The sequence below is a fragment of the Meleagris gallopavo genome, chromosome 12 (genome assembly GCF_905368555.1).
Source record: "Meleagris gallopavo chromosome 12, MGAL_WU_HG_1.1, whole genome shotgun sequence".
Taxonomy (NCBI): Eukaryota; Metazoa; Chordata; class Aves; order Galliformes; family Phasianidae; genus Meleagris; species Meleagris gallopavo.
Genome location: NC_139415.1, coordinates 3,413,526 through 3,429,648, shown reverse-complemented (window position 1 = coordinate 3,429,648; position 16,123 = coordinate 3,413,526). Strand labels below are relative to the sequence as shown.

General features: G+C 46.1%; 1 protein-coding gene across 2 annotated transcripts in view; it reads left to right on the top strand.

The window, feature by feature from the left end:
- Positions 1-4,114: 4,114 nt before the first annotated feature.
- Positions 4,115-16,123, top strand: part of USP3 (ubiquitin specific peptidase 3) — a 38,127-nt gene continuing 26,118 nt past the window's right edge. Inside the window, exon 1 of one of the 2 annotated variants that reach the window (XM_085234210.1) lies at positions 4,115-5,247. In XM_085234210.1, coding sequence (XP_085090336.1) covers positions 5,157-5,247 — 91 coding nt within the window. In that variant the 5' untranslated portion in view covers positions 4,115-5,156. Of the gene's footprint in view, positions 5,248-5,439; positions 5,724-16,123 lie in introns of those variants that run through there. The other variant, XM_085234211.1, reaches the window with a different exon arrangement.

Here is a 16,123-nt window from a genome sequence, read left to right as displayed (position 1 = left end):
ATCTGAACCAATGATCTCCTTTTTCAATTCAGATTGCTGCTCACATTGTGAATAATCGAGCCCGAAGAATAGCGTGATGACAAAATAATACATTCCTAGTGACATGGAATAAAATTCCCACTTCTCTGGTCTAACTTCATCCCAAAGAGAATAAAATGCTGTCATTTGGAGTAACACAAGACTCATTCAGCCCAGCTATTGGTGATGTGTGTGTACTGTCTCTGTATACGATGGCAAGTTTTTCCCACAAATACTTTGCTTTGCAGGCAAAATGCTTCAGAATCTAAGTGCTCCAAGTCATTGGAGCATAGCCTTTTTTGTTAATATTTACATTGCTTTGTGGTCAGTAGAGTAGAACTAAAACCCAGTAAATGAGCAGTACAGTACAAGGAATAGTGGGCTGCAAAATTCTTCGAACAAAGCTAGAATCAAGTCCAACAGAGAAGAGATGCAATGCCCCTGTAGCTTACAACAAGCAAAGAAGCAAAAATAGCCTGTGGAATATTTTGACTGTCAGCAGGCTTGTTTAATGTAAAAGGATAGGTAATATGGTGTGTGCTCAGTTACAGTTCGCAGACACAATTCTTTCACTGTAGGAATACTCTACATGGAAATAGCCAATGAGAGTGGTGAAAAAAAAGTCATCAGTTCAACTAGTTCATCCCGAGACTCTCATCAGACCTTTTTTAAGTGTTTGGAACGGGACTTCAGATATTAAGGCAAACACTACCATTACAATACTTTCTATAAAAGTTGTTTTCATGGGCAACTGGACTTTACATTTCCCAAGACTTATCTAAAGTAGTATAATTCTATACCATCTCAGAATTCCCTCTCCAATTCTGCCATGATCATCAGCTAAATTCTTCAAATTTCTGTGGCTGGATTATCATCTGTTCTCTTTATATTTGTTAACAAGCTAATTTTAGTGGTGAAATACAAAACGTGCATCTCATCTACATCCTTGGTGCTTGTTGCATAGGAACTTCTGTGGCTTTGCCTCATGTGACATGATAAACAGTACCAATGACATGGAGGTTCTGGAATTATTTGAGTATTCTTAAACAGTTTTCCCTTCTTTAATCAAATGGAAGGGCTGGTTCAAGGTGTCACATTTTCCTATCAGGTAAGACTGGGCTGTCTTTCTGAAAGGAACTTGGGAGAACTCTGACTTCGCTGTGCTCTGATGCACTATGTAAACTGAGTTGTATTTTTAAAAATCTACTCACAGTTACCTCACAAGAAAGTGTTCTCTTTTGTTTAAGATACAATGAAATAAAGCCTGATGATCTTAAAAGCAGCTTAAGATGAGTACAGAATCGGGGCAGTATTCTCAAGAATGCATTTAATACAAAATTTACATAATGATTACAGTAAAAGCTGGGGAGCCTAAAGGCCAGTGACATGAAATACTCCTGGGTGCACTTGCATTATTGAACAGACTCTGGAAGGCAATTGATGAAGCTGGCATTGAAAGCTTCCAGACAGAAGAGAACTTTCAGGCAGTTGTTTAAAGCATGAGTAAAAATAAGCCCCCTTCTGTACAAATAACATGGTAAGGAGCAATGTGGAGAATTTTCAAGCTGTTCAGTTCATTTATATCCTTTATTTTTTACTTCTTTCACGGAGAATAATCATAGCACAGAGGATGATCACATTCACCTTTATTCATACCTTGCAGTGTGACCAAGCCATGACAGTGCAGGCAAAGCAAAGATTGGGCCACAGTTAAAGCATTGCCTTTGCTAATAGGATGCCCCCAGAGTTATCTGGAAAAACGTAAAGTTAGCATGGGGAAAAAAAAAAAGAAAAAAAAAAAGGAATTCTGGTAAAAGTACTACAGCTCTGTGCATGTTTATCACACTGCTCTCTTTGCCTCCCACTACCACTCTTTTCTACAGCTACAGCGCTCGGAATACAACGAACTAGAGCCATTAGGATTCCCTTCTCTTGTGGGAGATGAAGTTGCCACAGTCTTCTCACTTTTTGCATTGACACTTAGCATTTTTAACACTGCGTTGTAAACTGGAGATAATTTTGGAGCAGCACTATAGCGGACGTGGCCCCGCACCAGAGCGAGCTCACTCAGCACTGAGGCGGGGCGCAGTGCAGGAGGGGGCGCTTCCTCCGCAGCGCGCCGCGGTGCTCTGTGCTACGGCGCCCCCTGGCGGCTGGCGCGTCCCATTCCGCCTCGAGTTCTCGTTTCCGCTCCGCGCGCTCGCTCGGGGCTTTGCGCGGCCTTGGCCGTCTGCCTTACCTGGGGCGCCTCGCCTTGTGGGGAGAAATCCTTACTGACTGTGTAGAGGAAGTAACTCGTGGTGTGCTGGAAAAGTGCATGACCTTTGTTTTCAGAACAGGTGCAGGAAATGGAAATAGATTTGCTAATGACACAGCCTGCAGCCAGAAAGGTGTTTGCGGTATTCAATGTGCTGCAGCTTACAGATGCACGCAGCTAAGCTGCTGCTCATTGCACAGATGAGATGATGAGATGAGAGATGTATCTCTCTGAGCTGCTAGACCAGCCTCTAGTAAGGGTTTTATTAAGCTGAGACCCGGTGTTATTACTTAGCCACATCCTGATGGTTTCTATTGATTTTTTCAGGCCAGCTGTCTGCCTCGGAGTTGCATCCACCGAGTAAATAATTCTCTTCCTTGCAGTTTTCTGTACTGTCCACACTGCTATCACCGTTGTAACTCAGTGTTGCACCTGTACACTTCTGGGAACACAGAGAACTGTCTGCTCTTCGGGTGCGATACACAGAGGTGGAAGTGCAATGTCACATGACTTTGCTAGGTCTGGAGAGGCACTTGGTGTTCTCAGAGTGTTTATTGTTTTATGTGCTCAGAACAGAAGGTCTGCTAACAACCTTTTAAATTTGGTGCGTGTGCCAATCTCTCCCTACATGTGCTGAGTTCACCACTTAGAAAAGAAAAAGCATGCTGTGGGAGAGGATATTATTTCTATCTTTATGTATTTAATTCAGAAATTTTAGCTGGGAGAGATAGGAGGACTTCAAAATATGTGCTCTGGACAGAGCTGGCCTCTTTTCCTCAGCTGCAGTCAGGAAGGAGATTAGACCTTCAGTTTAAGCAAACAATTAAAATTTTGGTTTAAGTACCTTCCCCTGCATCACTCAAGAATTTTCTGGTGAAGACAGATTCTAGTTCCTCAGGATAGCATCCACTCCTCCAGTGTTCTTCCTTCTCCATTCCATCCACTCACTCCAATTCCTACAGCAAACAGGAAGTCATTCAAGGCAACAACTGCTTCATTTGGTCCCCTGAACGATGTCCACCCAGTGATTTTGAAGGAAGCCAAGATCACATGTAAACTCCTGCTTTTGCATCTTCAGTTCAAATCATAGTACATACACGGGTTAGTATTTTCAAACATTTAATACCAAAGTTTTATCCCTGAGGAATACAGCAGAACTAAAGAACCCCCCAGGCAAAACTACCCACAGTAAAGTGTAGGTGTGTATGCAGGATACCATTTTAGGGCCAACTTAGATGGGGCCTATAGCACAGATGGATGATTACATATATCTGACAAGAGGACACCGTATGGAATCTCTCTCTTGCAGTAGAGCTGATGACATACTATATTAAATGGAAATTTCTAACTTAAAATGCTGACTCACAGGTCCCTATTATGCAGTGATTTGCACCCATTAGAAGTGTGCCTTCAGGAGTTATCTTAGCTATCACCTAAAGTGGACTGAGCTGATGAAGGATGGGAGAAGGAGATGGGGCTTCAGTTCCAAGTTAAATGGGTTTTCTTTTTCCTCAATGAACCTTACTGAATGAACAAACTGAAAAGGAAAATAATTCTTGGGGCTTCTATTCCAGTTTTCCCCCTACATGGGATGAATGTGGGCTACCACATTTGGAACAAAACGTGGCAATTAAAATCAAGAAACAGGCAAATATTTGGGCAAGATCACACTGTCAGCCAGCAAATGAAAGGAAGAATAAACTCTGCTGTTACCATGCAGAGGAGCAAAGTGTCACAGACCCTATGGCTATGGCTCCTAAGAGTGGAAGAGGAGGGGCTGTGTTGGTGAGTTCACACCTCTGTACTTAGGGAAGTCAAAGCGTAGGTGTCTGCCGCTGCAGGAAGCGCTGCTCAGGGCCCTTATGTGGCCCTTACTGACCTTCCTGCAACTCCGGGCTCCTTTTGTTCTTTTGTTATGGAGATCTTAACAATTCCACAGCAGGGGAGAAGGGACGCTTTTCTTCCTGCATAGTACTGCAAGCTGAACAGTCACGCAGTAAAGCTGATAGTCAGAACCTCTTAAACCAAAGCCACGTTTTTGTTTTTTTTTTTTTTTGTGAGAAGTTTGCAGCCTTCCGGAATGAAAAGAGGAAGTCTCGGAGAAAGCGGTACATTGCCCATGTAACTCTTGGCATTTTAAGGGTATTTTTCTCCATGGTCCCCTGTGCTCATTAGCTTTGCTGCCACGGATCGTGCATTTTCACCTTTGTCTTGTCTGAAAGGTCCTGCGGGGCTCGTGTTCTGTACTAACAGGGAGACGTTCGCTGGCAGACTGTTACAGACGGAGGTGTTTCCTGCTGGTGGCAAAGCCCCGTGAGAACGAGCTCCCATGGAAGTCCAGATTTGCACGTGCGGTATAAAATACGTAAAATACCGCAGCCAACCTGATAAATCAGAACGTGCAGCAACAGTCATACTGCGGCGGTGCTGAGAGATCGATTCTATGTATTTCACATGGGTTGGGGCAGAGAAAAGGTGCGATATCACCGCGCAGGAGTCACGGTAATTATGTAGATTAAGGGATTAAAAAGCTCCCTTCTTCCTGGGGCGTTGCGGTGGTGGATCTGTGCCGTATCTGACACGCCGTGTGTCGGTGCTCCCCACGCAGCGGTCCGGCACAGCCGCGCCCCGCACGCAGCTCAGGCACGGGGCGGAGCGACCCGGTCGGCCCTAGTGCCGCGCGTCAGCGCCGCGCAGCGTGCGGGGGGCGGCTGCTCGCAAAGCCCGGCGGGGGGCGGGCCGGTCTGAGGAAGCGGACGGGAGGCGGCTGTCCGCAAAGCCCGGCGCGCGGATCGCGGGCCCGGCCCTAAGATGGCTGTTGTGCGCGGGGCGCCGCCGCCGTCGTAGAGCCGCGAGGAGCCGCCCGCCGCGCCCCGCCGCCATGGAGTGCCCGCACCTCGGCTCCAGCGTCTGCATCGCGCCCGACTCGGCCAAGTTCCCGCAGGGCTCGCCCTCCTCCTGGTGCTGCAGCGGTGAGTGCTCCGCGCGGCCTAACGCCGCTCCCGGCCCGAGGCGGCCCGGCCCGAGCGCGGCGGGGGGCGGCGGCCGAGAGCCTCTCCCGGGCACCGCCGCTCCTTTGTTCCCCGCGGCCGCCGCCCCGCGCCCCCCTCCCCAACCCCCCAACCCGCGGGACCCCTCGGCGGGAGGCGCGGCTCGGGGCCCTCCCTGCGGGAGGTGGGAAGGAGGCGGCGAGCCGGGGGGGCCGGGAGAGATCCCGTCCACGCGGCCGAGCGGCTGCCGCGTGTCCCGGAGGGCGAGGGCTCGGCGACTGCGCTCCCGGGCCGGGCCCGGCTTTGTGCGGGGCGGAGCGCGGCCCCGGCCCTCGGCGGACTTTGTGTGCGCGGTGCCCGCGGCCCCTTCAGCCTGTGACCCCCTGCTCCCCGCGGGTGCGGAGGAATGCGGGACCGCGGCCCTTTTGTTCGCCCAGGGAGCTGCGTGCCTCGGCGCGGTGCGTGCTGCCGGTGCGGCTTTCGGTTACCCCAGATTACTTCTTGTTTTTTTTTTTTTTTTTTTTAGTAGATGCGTTTGGAGGCGCTTTACAGAGCGCAGCTGAAAGCGGAGTGCCGAGGTGCTGGGGCGCGGGTCCCCCAGACAGCCGAGGAGCGGCCGAAGCGGGGCTCGGTGCGGGCCGTGCGGAGCTCCCCGCGGGGCTCTTTGTTCGCCGCTTCCATAACGCACAAAACCGCCCTCGCACCGGTCGCGCGGTGCTGTTGTTGGAGGGCTTTGCCTGCGAAGTTTCCGCGTCCCAGTGTTAGAAATGTAGCATTTGGACGGACGGCTGCACTGACAGCCTGCGGTGGTGGCTTTGATTTTGGTGCGTTTCTGTCCGTTTCAGCCGCAGCGGGGGCAGTTCTGCTCGGTGCTGAAGCGCGGGCAGCCCGGCGTGTGTGGTCGCGGCTGGGTCCGCTCTGAGCAGCGGCACCGCGCTGCTGTGTGCGTGGCAGCACGCAGAGCCCTGCGGGTGGAAGTGACAGATGGAGGGACGTGTTGGCTACGTTTTAAGGTTGTTCCCGTTTTTAAGGAAAGGTGGCTGTCCTTTGTCTAGCAGAATCTGTGCTGTAGTGTGGGAAGTGTGCTGCTCGAGTTCTCTCCCGCGGTGGCAGCTTCCTGGAGCCGAGGTGTGGTGCTGCTGCTTCCTGTGGCAGAACCAGCAGCGTCACTGCAGTGCTGTGGTTACAGCGGGAGCACGCTTCGTAGGGGAATAATCCCCGTGGGTGGTTTGAAGGAAGGAAGGAGTGCAGGAAAACTTGTTCTTTTTTGTTGTGTTTCTTTATTAAAAAGTTCTTTGCGAGACGCCTAACTCAGTAATTCCATCTGTTGTCTGAAGGCTGTTGGGTTAGCTAAGGTGTCATCCAGAAGCACGTGGCAGTAGGGAACCACCCTGCGGAGAGCTTCAAGTAGATTAACTAAAAACATATCCTTTGCTATTCATAGAGCTTCTCAGCTTCAAAAATAGGCCAGTTTGCAGGTACAGGGTCCTGCTGGGCATGCTCCCAAGTGGAGAAAGGTCAGCAGTCAGAACAGCGTTTTCTCTGTCAGTCGGAGGTGTTTGCCCAGAAGGGGGTTGCTGAGCATGCAGCGGTTTGCCACTGTCTGGGGGCAGGAGGAGGGAGCTGGGCTCACGGGGAACCAAGCAGATCTGTAATGATGCTGTACCTCAAGGAGTGCCTCCCATCACTGTGCTTTTAATAAAATCCATCACATTAAGGAGCCACACAGAGCTTGCGTAGGGAACTACTAGGTAAGAAAGAATGTAGGTGCACTGAATCTCAAACACTGTAATGGGCAAACAGCAGGCTCGTGTCAGCTTAATGCAAGCAAAAATAATTATTTTCAGAAATGAATTTTGTGTTCTTATTCATCTGGTAAAATGCAGTGCATTCCTTCTGAGCTACAGCTGCTGGTGTATGTTGTTAGGTTGGCTTCCTAAAAGTATAGAATGCTCTCTGTTTCTTGTCTGTGCTTGTTTCAGTGAGATTAGTTTTGAGAGATACGTGATACTGGTTTCTGTCTGTTCACAATAAATGCAACTTCTTACTCACCAGAACTTGGTAACGTACAACTAAGTAAAGCGACATAAATATATTGTAAAAATGTAATGCATTTCCCATTGCCTTTGATGCTGTTTTCCAAGGTTCTGTGGACTCGATTCTCTTTGTTGATGTTGTTGCTTCAGCTGCAGAAAAATGTTTAAAGGTAATTTTGTGCAGTGTGTAATTATACAGCATCCGACACCTCACACGTTGTCTCAGAATGACTCAGACCTCACGGCCCGTCCTCTTCTGAGTACTGCTGACCTTTCCAGAAAAGGAGCACAAGTGAAGATAGCGATGCAGGAAGCATGGCTGGCTGGTGACTGATAGCAAGGCATTGCCCATGGGTGGGAGAGTGAGTTCACACTTCAGACCAACAGTGGCTATTTTTGTCACTATCTTGACTGCGATTTGAGGGCCTGGAATTGTCACACGGAGTGAGTGGCAGATGTCTGTGATTCACCTCTTCCTCTCATCTCTGAATGCTCTTGATGGCAGCAGTACTGCGCAGGGTAATAGGAATGCACTTGTGAATCATGTGGAGGTGTATGATTGTACCGTGGAATGGTGCTGCATTGGAAGCTGGTATTTGGAAGCCAGCTGTACCAAGGTTAGGGAATTGAGGAGCATGTACACCAGCCTGAATTACTCTTTTGGCCTAAGTCAGTTCCCTGAGAAGCTACCTGCAGCATTGTTTAGGAGGCTCTGAGGAAGCAGAAAGGTCAGGCACTGATGGCAGGTGTGCTGGTCGAGTATGAGTCTTTTTGTTCCAGGTTAAAGAGCAATGGTCTGTGCTCTTTTGAAGAGCTGCTGTTACCAGTGTGCAGTTGGAGTTTTAAGCACTTCCTTGAAGGAAGGCCTGTTTTCCTGAGTTTTCAGTCCTGTCATGGGTGCTCTGCACAGCAATACGGAAAGCAGTGTGCATTTGCTCTGGGAGCTTTAAGGCTGTCAAAAGAGCACAGAACACATTTTTGAAGATCCAGAGGTAGGGCTGCTGTTGCTGCTGCTGTAATTGGGCATTTAAGAGGAGACAAAATTAATATATGGACTAGAAATGGTACAGAAACTGAAAATTGCTTTAAATTAGTGCAGTGACACGCTGCGTGCAGATGTCTGCTAATTCCACGCAACTCCATTTCTGAGACTAATGCTGAAGTTGGAAGCAGAGTAGCTGGAGGCGTTGGCAAGAGTGCTGTGGAGCATCACAGTCAGTGTGATGTGCCACACCTTCGGTGCTGTTGTGCAAATCATGCAGCTATGAGAAGCACTCTGGAACAGCTCGGATGTGGTGTTGCCCAACAGCTTCTGATAGGCTCGTGAAACCACAGGGAGCTGTGCCTCACCTAAGCAAGACTGCAGTCTTTTAAGCACACTTGTGCAAGTCTGAAGCATTTTGTCAACTTCTTTCTGCATGGTTGAGTTGAACGCATCGGTTGGCTGATTGTGGAGTTGAAGTTATTTCTTTAGAAGAACTGTGATAGACGGATGGAATTGTGTCTGCTGAGACTGAGATCCAGTGAATTAGTTTTACAGGAGAATTGCACTTGTGGAGCATATTTAAAACTTGTGTTTCAGAATATCTTTTTTTCAGTAGTGTAATTTTGTTAGCTATCGAAGAGCAGTTCTGGCTGCTGAGTGGTATTTCCTGCTACAGCAAAAGGTCCTTGCCTGAAATCTGTTTCTTGCATTCTAATTTCTGTTGAATGAGAGCTGTAATTTTGCAGTAGGTCAGAAACATACGTTGTGGCATTTGCAAATGACACTGGGACTAGAAAAACTATGGAGGAAAGCACGTACAAGGGAGCAGATTGATTATCATAGAAATCTGCATGCTGAATTGTAAACATTTTTTTTAAGGTAACTTTCAAAATGCTTTTTTTTTTTTTTTTTTTTTTTTTAAGATCAGAATTACCCCAAATGTCGCTTGAACACTTGGTTTGTGTGAGTGCAAATGTTTTGGGCTGAGTAGGAGAGCCCACCACTGTTGTGGTCTTTAGGTGATGCCTCCAATTGAATGAGTTACACTGAGTTGGGGTTTGCTGGAGCGTTTGCCAGGCTGTTGGACTGCTGTTATCAGGGCCACAAGAAAAGCACCACAAAAGCACAGGTGTGCAGACTTTAGCCATTACTAGTTCTCTTTCCATCCCAGTTCCTTGTTAGTGCTTCTTCACCATCTCTGTGAGGTTTTTGTCTGGCTTTTTCCTTTTTGTTACTCGAGATCCTTGTTTCTTTTTCCATTCTTAGCAGAATTTGGGAAGAAAGAGAACTTGCTGAATGTGGAAGGGCTAGGTAGATCTTGTTCCTATGACCAGTCAGCAGCATGCAGACTCAGGGTAAGCTTGTAGATGTAATGGTCTGTGTATGAAGGTGATTTTCTCATCTTTCCTATGTCTGGAAAATGAGCTTGACCTGGAAAAGACCACATTTGATTTTTTATTTTTTTTTTAACCTCTTTTATTCAGTCATGTTCTGAGGTTGAATAGTCTTTCATCCATTTCTTCGGGTTAATGCAATGCAGGAATGCTTCTTAGTTATTTTTCAGACTTTATAGGCTGTTACATCTCCTTAAGCTCATTCCCTGGCTGTTTTCAAGAAAAGCTTATTAGCTTTGGCTTGTATTGTTTTAGACTCAGTCTTGTTTTCATTAAAACTGTGAACATTTTTTTTTCCATTTGAATCTGTTGCTTATGTATGGGACAATAGCTATCATAATCTCTATGATAGAACACAGTGCTTTGGGACAGGTTTTTTAGGAAGATTTATGTTTATTGAGGTGGAGTCAGAGTCTTGGTTTCAGTCTTTTAGGCTGGACCTTGTTTTCCTCTCCAATGTGAAAAGAGGAGTGTTTGATTTCAACTGGCATTTTTAAAAGCACATATGAGTAAAAAACAAACAAACAAAAAAACAATGTGAATTGATGATGCTTCATGTTTTCTAGGCTTTTTTTTGAAAAGTTTCTTTTATTCTATTCAACAAAATCCCAATCGAAACTTGAATGTTAGCTGATGAAAGAGACTGCTCCAGAGAAAGGCAGTATCCAAACATCTAATCCATTGCCTTTGTTTAGAAACTAATTCTAATCTTCATGAGGATCTGGATGCTAAATTTTGAAGGACAAATTTTACTCCTGAGGATTCCAAATTAACTCTTCCAAGTGCACCATCTTGGTAAGGAGACAGGATGCTCTGAGGTGTTCTGGAAGTGGGATAGAGAGGGCAGGACAGACTGCACTGAGCCTGGCATGCTCTTGCCTTAGCTACACGTTAGTTCAGATCTCACCACAGCTGGTTTAAGTGTAATCAGGACAATAATGTTCACCTGCCTCTCCTAATCCCTTCAAGATGTGCAGATGGTTAAAAAAAAAATTTAAAATGCAGAAAACAAACAGAAAACAAAACAAAACAAAGAACTGACCCAGAGCATTATTGTTGCTCTGTTTTTCTGATAGTCAGGCATAGGGCTGTGAGGTGCTGAGGCCAATAGAATAGTGAATTTTTTGTTGTTGCATCTGTGCCTGAGGTTTGTAGTGAAAGTTTCAGATGTTGTTTGGAGGGAAATAAAGCTTTGAGCCATTTCTCACTTGGTCTGTGCTGCTTTTAGTAACCTGTTCCTGCATCACTTTCTGTTTTGTTGGTAGTAAATGTCTTTCGGGTAGCTGAAGAGTGGTTAAAGGCCATGCGAAATAATGGCAGTCCATGAAGGTTAGAAAGTGCAGCTGCTTCAGAAATTCAGAAAGCTAGCTGAGGCTTTTCTGATAGGTGTTTTGAGATTATCAGAGAAACAGTTGTTTTTATGGAGTAAATCTGAATAATATCAGGTCAAATACTGCTTTATGGTATCCTTGTTATTGGGACCATGTGAACTTTTGCCCTCCATTTCCTCTTATAGGAGGGCTTTTTGAAGCGTAGCTGACATGGTAAATGTACTTCACATTCAGCAACCTCTACTGGTATGCCAAAGAAATGCTTTTTTTTTTCCCTCCTTTGGAATATTTGTTTGGTTTTGGATCTTGAAAATGTAGCTATGAAATTCCTTTGACAGGTTTGATTACACACTTGAATCCAGTCCCACTAACCACAGGCAGCCTGCCCAAATAAGATAATTCTTCCCAAAGTTGGGCTTTTCCCCCTTGCAGTGTTGCAACAGACTGCTGTTTCACTTGGGAGCAGAAGGGTGCTGGACTTGGGGGTGGGTCTTCATCAGAACCAGATGGGCAGGTATTGATTTATTTTTTTAAGGTGAGTTGTGTGTACCATTTAGAATCCAGTGTGAGTGCAGAGAGTCCATGTCAGAATACAAGTGCATATTCTCAGAACTGCCATGGCCCTTTTGGACTTATTTGCCTGTGTTTGGTTTGTAAAGTTTCCAGTTGGTAATATTCTGCCCACTGGGCGTTTTTCCCCCCTAAGGGATGGGTAGAAATGAGTCTTTTTGCATAGTATGGGGGAAATAGGAATTGAATGCAAGTGCTACAAATGAGTAAATTCATAACTAGATTAGCTAAGAAAAGCAAGAGGCCTTCTTGCTGTTTCCCCTTTTTCCCCTCCTGCTCCCAGCTTGACTCGTTTGGCCTGAGATTGATTGCTGACTGATTCAAGAAGATTCTTTTCCTTAAGGGTTTGACAATTACATTATACTTCTGGCTTTGCTGTGCTTTTTCTGGCAGCTGTCTGAGAATGACTGTTAGTGTAATTCATTTCTGTCTTGCTCTAACATAAAGACTGAATCACTTTTTTTTTTTTTGCATGTTACTGCTATAATACAGAACAATATCTGTTTTCCTGTGAAGGCTAGTGTTTAATTTTCATACATGTAAGTGTATATATGTGTGTCTATATTTAAATGTGAATACTAATTATCAAAGCCTGTGCATTAAAAACTGTTAGACGTGTACTTTTGCTTTACAGACTAAATAATTGGGTCTGATCAGTAGTGCTAAGTGACCTTTTTCCTTCGCCCTAACAGAGGAAGCACAGCATGTGCTGTGTCTCAGTTCTGTTCATGATCTGAAGCCTTTCTCCTTGAACTTGTTGAACCACTTCCTCGGAACTGGTGCGTCTGTTTGCACGGATTGAATGCAGAAAGTTTGCCTTTCCCACCCATCTGCTTCTCCAGCACCGAGTTTACAGGCATCGAAAAGCATGAGGTTACCAAAGTGCAGGATTTTCAGTGTGGGATTCTAACAGCGCACTGAAAATGCTGAACTGTAGCCCTCATGGTTGAGGGTAATGTATGTGGGAGGTGAATGAAATGCAGCTGGAGCTAATCACGTTGCACTCTGACAGACATTCTCGGTGTTAGAAGCGTGGTGAACCCTTCAGTGGCCTGCTTGTTCTATGAAAAATGCTTTACCTACCCATGTTCTTATGTTCTAATCCACTTCTTTAGTATGTTCCAGTTAGAAGTGTTTTACCACTGTAGCAGAGTGGTCCCCTGCAACCATCTGTGAAATGCCTTACTTGGGACTGAGCAATGCTTTTGTTCACTGAGGAGGGGAAGAAATGCTGCATTTATTGTTACGCGTGAGCACAAATAGCAGTTGATTCCATGAGTTCAGGCTATCACAAGATGTCTTATTTATTTTCTCACTAAATACTCAGTCTTTCTGGTTTTGGCTGAAAGACTGCAGCAGAAGAAACGTTTGCTTATTTTTCCATAGCTGTAAGGTAAGGGCAGCATCTTTTTATCATCTTTAGAGTCTCTTTGAATTCCTGTACTTTTGGATTTGATTTCGGGTAGGCGAAGACTTGACACAGTTAGGACTTCCTTGCATGTCTGTTTACAAGGGTATGCAATGCTGAAAGAATGATTAGCGTTCCTGGATTGTTCGCAGTGCCTGCCAGGAACCTTGCTTCCTTCTAAAGCTTCCTTCTAAATTATCTTAGTTTGACTTGATGTAATTACATTTAATATTTTCTTAAATTTTCCTGTGGCTTCTGGGTGCTGGCTAACTTAGAAGCAGCATTTAAATAATCTAGTTAAAAATGATCTCCCTTCTGTTTGATTTCATTTTCAATAGAATGCTGTTCTTCTAAAACGGCCAGTAGTATCACATCAAGTGAACTTTTCCTGAAAGATTTTTAAGCAGAAAATGTATTTTTCTAATATCGATAGTTTTGAATGAGTTCAGTCCATTTCTGAACTTCTTGTAATGGTGCTAGAGGTAGGACAGAAAGAAGAGCTTCATGTGAAGTTAGGTTTGAAAACAAGTGGAAATACTCTTTAAAACCTAAGCAGTAAAACGTCTGGCCTGTAACTAAGGAGTAGTACACATCACTTGTATTCAGAGCCTGGAATGCTCTTTTTTTTCCTGCTTTTTTCTGTCTAGAAGGCAACATTAATCTACTTAGAGGGTTGAAGAACACTCCTGTAGCATTTTCCTGTTTCAGTCACTTGGATTTCGTTACTCAATTGCTCATCTGGAAGTGGCTAGCTTACAGTTCCTAGTATGTGGGGCTGGTACCTTCAGATCTATACAGTTTGGCCCCATCCCAGGCCCCCACAAAAACAACCACCACGGTCATTTAACTTGGTGTTTGGGTACTTTTGAAGGCTTCTTTGCTTCAGCTGATATGTGGCTTGTGTCAGTTCCAAAGAGCCTGATGGTGCACACACCCAGGTCAGCTGCAGTCTTGACTGATGTTCTGTGATGAGCAGGGCTTCTGCTTTGTGCCCCTAGAAGCTGTTCTGTCGTATGAGTGGTGGGTTTCAGAGTTCATGAGTCGGAGAGCAAGAGTGCACATGGCTCTAATGTGCATTTTAGGTCGAACACCCTCAATTCCAGTCTCAATCATAGTGTTTGGATGTTTCATCTGGAGGATCTGGAGCGCAGAACATGTGTGCTCCTTGCCACAGAGGCTGCAGCAGGGTTAGAGCTGTGCTTGCTGCATTGGGAAAAGGCTTTCTCACACATTGTTTCCCTGGACTGTGGAGTAACTGCTTACTGCTTACTCATACCGAGCACTGTGTGCAGCAGGAGGAAGTGGCAGGGTTGCCACAGTGCTTACAGGTAGGCCAGAGGCAGGAGGTGAGCTTGTTAAACCTGAAGCATTCGCACCTTGTGCACGAATGGAGATTGTGCACAGCAAATCACGTTCCTCGTGTGTTTCACCCACTCCAGAGGGCATTGCAGAGCTGCAGACCAGGGGGTGGGCAGAGTCTTTTTGCAGTGCCAGCCCGTGTGAGAGCATCAGCTGGCACGCTGTCTCCTTGGTGTTTCTCATGGGCTGATGACTGGAGCAGTTGTACTTAGAATACTGGTTCTCGCAGTTCCCTCTCTCAGACACCTGATACTCTATGTTATATATTGCATTTGAGTAGTTTTAGGCAGTTAATTCAGAGCTGTTTTGGCAAGTCACCCTGAAAGCTGGTGTGTGGAGGGCTGAATTTTAGGACATCTTACCCTTGTCTGCAGGTGAGGTGACACGCATGCCTGGGCTGTTAGGTGTGTTAATAGGAACCGCCCAGCTCTTTTTGCAGTATCGGTCAGCATCTTTTTGGAGCAAGACTGAATAATAATGCCTTGGTGCAAAATGGTAATTGGGGCAGGGAGGGGTTGTTAGGCAGAATGGTTTGTAAGTATGGGAAAGGAAGAGCAAGCCTGAGTTTTCTAGAATGCTAAAAAGCATTGTCACATAAATTTTTGGGAGTAGATGCACATGTATGTCTACACAGACACACACACAGCAATACGCTGCGTATGTATAGCAGATATACGTGTGTGTGACCAAGTGCTTGTTTCTGGGACAGTTTGCATAGCGTGATATCAGTATGCCAGGGCAACCACAGCTATGTAAATATTGCTGCTGGTGCAGATACCGGCTGCGGGAACAGTGCCCTTTTCCAGTCCAGCTTTTATCAGTATGGCTGAGCTATTATGTCAACAAACACAGAACTGGAGGGAGGCCATTGAGGCTGAAGCTGTTTCTCTGCAGGCCATTATGCCGGTGTAATTTAACCACCTGGTTGTAGCAGGAAGATGTTCGTGTCGGTACCACTCCTTTAGAGTACAAAGTCCAGGCCATTTTTGTAAAGGATGCAGTGTTGGAAATAGTTTAATGACTCTACTGTCATTTCCATTTGTGCTCTTGAGGACCAGAATACTGCTCTGATGGTGCTGATGTTTTGTGGCCTTTTCCATAGCGCTATAATATGGACTGTATTGAAGCTGGGATACGGGTGTCCTCCAGCAGTTGCATTGGGTCAGTTTTGCTCTTGCTGTGGCAGATCAGCGGGCTGTGCTCCAGGGACACTGCCCTGCAGAAACTGCTTCCTGCCTGCCTCCCGCTCATCCTATTCTTCCTTTTGCCAGCTTCTAAATGGTGCCGCATGCTATTGAACAGCACTGTTAGCTTCCTAGGTTGTTTGTACACCTCTGCGTACTTGCAGCTTTCCTACATGAGAAAACTGCAGCTCTGTTCTGCAGGAGTAGAGGGTTTGCCAGGAGCCTTCTTGCATCATAGGGCTGTGCTCGGAGTCTGTTTTCTGCAAGGAAAAAAAGTGGCCAGGGCTCGGGAGTAACGTTTGGGTCATGTGAGGGTAAGATGGGTGGGGGCCCTGTGTGAGTGCCAGCCTCGTTGGCTGTGTCACAGCCATTCTGCTTGATGTAACTTGGTGAACGTTGTTTGTCAGCGTGGTTCACGGGAAGTGAAAGCTGAAGGGACAGGGAGGAGCAGCTGTGTGAGACACGGGTCTGTATGTTGTGGTGATTGATTGTTCCCTCTCTGGGGGATGGATCGATGCTCTTCATTTACACAGGACTTTGTGGGCTGTATGGCAGAGGGGTATTCATGTTTCGTTTAGATCATTCTGTAAA